Source organism: Physeter macrocephalus, unplaced genomic scaffold (assembly GCF_002837175.3).
Source record: "Physeter macrocephalus isolate SW-GA unplaced genomic scaffold, ASM283717v5 random_3564, whole genome shotgun sequence".
NCBI classification, from domain to species: domain Eukaryota; kingdom Metazoa; phylum Chordata; class Mammalia; order Artiodactyla; family Physeteridae; genus Physeter; species Physeter macrocephalus.
The window spans coordinates 3,698-8,272 of NW_021148850.1; the positions used below are offsets into that span (position 1 = coordinate 3,698).

The 4,575-nt window shown below is 37.8% G+C and overlaps 1 protein-coding gene across 1 annotated transcript; it reads right to left on the reverse strand.

The window, feature by feature from the left end:
- Nucleotides 1–467: 467 nt before the first annotated feature.
- LOC112063117 (armadillo repeat-containing protein 1) lies at nt 468–2,911 on the reverse strand. The gene is made up of 3 exons (XM_024118026.3): nt 2,506–2,911; nt 2,345–2,419; nt 468–1,570 (listed from the first exon to the last, which is right to left on the reverse strand). Exons 1-3 carry the CDS (start codon nt 2,554–2,556, stop codon nt 1,379–1,381), a joined length of 318 nt encoding a protein of 105 aa, XP_023973794.2. The 5' UTR covers nt 2,557–2,911; the 3' UTR covers nt 468–1,378.
- Nucleotides 2,912–4,575: the final 1,664 nt, after the last annotated feature.

A 4,575-nucleotide genomic window follows, 5' to 3' on the forward strand; every position in this document is an offset into this window, starting at 1 on the left:
AAAAAAGTTTTCTATTTCCTATTAGTTTTTAATCATATTAGCATTAAACTTTATCTGGAGTTAGTTGGATTTCCAAAAGAAAATTTTTTGTTGCCAAATATTTCAGAAATTTAATAAAGCATTACATATATGTAATTAGCTCTTAAATCTATACCAAAAATATATATGTATATATATTTATATTTATTTATCTTACCTTTGCTGAAGTCCTGTTTTTTTCTGGCAGAAAGTTTAAGTGGACGGACAAATGCTGGCTTTATTTCTTTGTAAGCAATAATGTGAGTCTTTTTTCTTCTCATTCAATATGACTGCATGTTCACAATATATTCACAAAAGGCAATACAAGGAAACACCTACTGAATAGGCATCTGCCAAGCAATTCATGTTTTAAGGTTAGACTCTACCAAGTAGCACTATGGCATTATAGGCATCCCATTTCTGTTTTCTTTTTTCAAGTTTGTCAGTTCTTTACTACTTTTTTTTTTTTTTTTTTTTTTCTTAGCAGGGGATAGTGTGTAATCACAAAGTAAGGCCTAGAGACCATTTACAGTCACTCCCAATATTAGGGTGGACATAATTCTCAAGAGCTGATATAAACCAAACTGAACAGTAGTCAGCTAGGACCACGTTTGGTCACATTCAAATAGTCTCCAAGAACACTTTGCTGATATACATGTTTCCTTCTCGACTGATTTTGTGTTAATCTTTAAAAAATTATAACAAATAAGACTGCCAAGTTTTTGTACAGTTGTATTTTTAGGGGTTTGTTACGTTGCAATGAATATGTTTTAATTCACAAAATGTCACTAGTAACGTCCTTTCTATAAACATGGTTGGCAAAAAAAAAAGGCACAAAAGGGGAATTATGAGAAATGCTTTCAAAGCAAGTATCTTTCACGAGAAAGAAAGAGTACCAAAGCAAGTATCTTTCACAAGAAAAGGCAGAGAAAAGTGTTCAGTAATTCATGCACAACTTGAGCTAAAAAAAAAAAAAAAACAAAAAACTTCTCTTCAGATAGGTCCTGAGGCTTGAGAAAACAAGTTTTCCTAATCACGTGCTTTGTGTAAAATAAAATGTAAAGCTGCACAAATACATGTTTGGTTTAACAGTGGACCCATGTTTTTTTAAAAAGTGAGGCAATTTAAACAAAGGAAACCAAAACACCTTCATAAACAAAGCAATTCCACCTGTAGCCTCTGTCCTTTTTACCACTTAGTGGGGTAAAATGTCCAGTAAAATGTAAAATGCAGCATTCTTAATCATGTAATCTAGAAACTTTTCATGATAACTTATTGCAAATTGCACTTGACAGTTCACCACAACAATGGAAAACTGGCCCCTTGTTCGTTTACACAGTCCTTGAGCCCCAAACTGAAGTCACCAGTAAAACGATCTGGATAAAAAGTTTGCAGCTGTGCTCAGCCAGCTAGCTCCACCCTCTGGGTGTGAGCCCACCCGGGACACTGCTTTGTCCTGCTCCTTTGTGGGACTCTCGTCCTCAGGCAGGTAGTCGGGCAGCTCTGTGTTCTGTTCTACTTCCACAGGCGTGTCTTGGAACGGGACCAGCATCTGATGCAGAGAGCATGTTAAGAGTTGTTACAAAGTCAACCTAATTGATATAGGTACATGTCATACGTTAAAAGTCAACTTTACTTCTCGTTCTAATCACCATATTTATTCTCAGAGGCTACATTCCTTTTAAAAGTATCCTCTTCTGTGAAGGTAGGCCTAACTGTTGAGTACTGTGTAAGCACAGGAGGAAGAAGTACACATGAAAATTTTGATGCTTTTCTCCTGAGGCTCCAGGAATAAATGTTCAACCTCTATTTAAAGACAACAAAAACAAGCATCTGGCTGCTATGGGGCCCTGAAGGGCCAATGAACCTCCTTTCTATGGAAACTCAAATGAGCTATAGGCATATAGATTCCTTTTCCCTCTCACAAAGCTAGTGGAAAGAGTAGCAAGATGCAAAGATTATCACTATATATAACTTGCCCAACGATGGGACTGGATCTTTATTTGGGGACTGGCAAAACCAATTAAGGGTTAGAAAGTATCTAAAAACCAGTGCAAGGAAACCACATATCCTTTATTTCCACATAAAATCAGCAAGATATCTCCACTGAGATCAAGAACAGAGTCTGCGAGATTCTGAAATCCACCAAAGATCTCTCTATATTTCTAAAAGTGTGAACTGTTAACCAAGAAACATTAGGATAATCTGACTCAGCCACATCGCTATATACTCAGCAGCTATTAGTCTAGAAATACTAGCAATCTGCTGGCCACAAGGGATAATCAAGAGGGAGTCAAGCATAAAGCAAACTAAATAGAGCTTTTACCTCTTCTCCACTTTCGCTTTTCACAACTTGCTGAGCCTTCATAACCTTGGTTGATGCTATTGCTGATGCCAAAGCCTAGGCCAGGATAAAAAGACGACAATTTTGAACACTGATGTGTTTACCCGTAACCTCAAGCATATTTAGCCATTTAAAATACCAACCTCTGCTTTCAGATCTGAACGGATTCGCACCACACATCTTTGAACAGCCATTTGAAAAGTAAAGCTAATAACGCCTTTAATTTTTAACAAAGCCTCTTCACACAGGTTTCTCCGAGACTGAAAAAGTAAAAGCAAATTGTTATTAAAACTAGCAAAATAATAAGGGAATAAATCAAATCAAACAACACTGAGCTACTCTTTATATTTTGGGGAAAGGAGGGAACACAGGGCCAGGGAAAGCAAATGTCCCTATTTCAATTCTACAATCACATATTTGAGGGCACAGAAAGGGTGGTGCTTAGTCAAGTTTATGAAAATTTATAAGATCCAACAAAACAGTAATTCCTGCTAGATTTTTTTCAAGCTTCATTACTAATATTTAATTTTAATCATTTTAATCAGAAATAAATTTGCCAATGTTAATTTACATCTTAAACCAAACAGAATGGAAGAATAATACAGAAAACATGCTGAAAAGCAGAGTGTCCTCAAGCTCAAGGTTGGGCAAACTACAGTCCAACAGCTGTTTTTGTAAATAAAGTTTTCTTGGAAACACCCACATCTATCTGTTTACATATTGTCCAAGTCTAGTTTCACCCCCTAGCAGAGTTAGTAGTCGTAACAGAGACCAAATGCCTGCAAAACCTGAAGTGTTTACTATCTGGCCCTTTAAAGAAAGGGTTTACTGACCCCTGCTCTAGCTTAAAAACCTCCAGGGATAAATTCTAACAGAATGAAGTTAGAATTCGTGAGCATTCAGTGTATGAGTCACTATTTTTTAAATCACTTGGTATTTACATCACCGCATCCCTCATTCGTGGCATTCTTGGTGGTTACCACTGCATTCTCAAGGGTTATCAATATCCACTTTTTGGTTCTCATTTTCCTCTGACAACACAATATAACATACGCCCTTCAATGCTTCTTTGACTTCTTAATAATACACTACCCTTGTGTTCTGCTTACACCACTGAGTATTTCATCTCTGTCTCATTTTATCTCCAAGGTCCAGGGCTAAAACTAAGTGATTTTCTTTCTACTTCATCCCTCAGTAGACTATTCAGATCACTTCAACCATCACTACCATGCAGAAGCACAGACGTCTACCTCCAATATGATTTTATTTTCATTTGTCTACAAACACATCCATGTGGATAACAAGTGGTCATCTTAAACACAAGATCCAAAGAGAAAACAAATTAAAAAGTACAGTTCTCCCCATCCCTCCCTCCTCCTCCAGCCCATACATCAAATCAACATCTCGAAATTATCCTGTTTCTGTATTGAGACCAGACTCTGATTCAGTACTTCTGAGGGGACAGGAATCAGCAAATGACACCACGTCTCTGGGTCACAGCCTAGGAAGCACTGCCTTCAACTACCTGATTCACTCTTCTCTTCCATTGAATAAAATCAGTCTTCAAACGTATTCCCACATCCTTCAAGCAACTCACATCATTGTTTATCTCCTACTTACACTATTTTCCCACTTCTGCGTTTTAACACTATTCAGGCAAGGGTCTCGCCTACAGTGGTGCACGGCAGTGCACAGACCCACAGGGGCTCGTGTACTGCACTGCCCCGTCTGCAAAGCCCCTTTGGTGGATTAGTGCCCAAAAGGTCCATGTTTATCTCTTCCACATATTCAACACCAGGTAAACTTAAAAGTGAACAAAAGTTTGCATAGCATATACAACATGAAAGTTAGGATACTACGAGTCTAATCTGTTTCCTATTTTAAATGTGAGGAAACCAAAAAATATAAACGTTAAGCAACTTGCCTGGTTTATCACAAGAGTCTGACATTAAATTCCAACTATGTGTGACAGTGAAAAACCAGATTCATGAGGCCAATTCATCTTTATTTTAACACAAATTAACACATTTGCAACAGGTAAAGGGGGGGTGTCCAATTCCAAGATGTAAACACGAGATCTTCAACAGAGCAAATAGGATCAAGAATTAGCTACGAAGGATGAGTAACTTCTTGATGGGGATAGAGGGTCAAGATTAGGTTTTAAGGGGCTTCCCTGGTGGCGCAGTGGTTGAGAGTCCGCTTGCCGATGCAGG

What these genes read in the sequence shown, in the direction of transcription:
- LOC112063117 (XM_024118026.3), bottom strand. Translation starts at nt 2,556, where the DNA reads ATGGCTGTTCAAAGATGTGTGGTGCGAATCCGTTCAGATCTGAAAGCA. An exon ending in GTTCAGATCTGAAAGCAGAG is followed by an intron (nt 2,420 to 2,505) that starts GTTGGTATTTTA and finishes ATCCTGGCCTAG; the next exon opens with GCTTTGGCATCAGCAATAGC. An exon ending in AAAGCGAAAGTGGAGAAGAG is followed by an intron (nt 1,571 to 2,344) that starts GTAAAAGCTCTA and finishes TCTCTGCATCAG; the next exon opens with ATGCTGGTCCCGTTCCAAGA.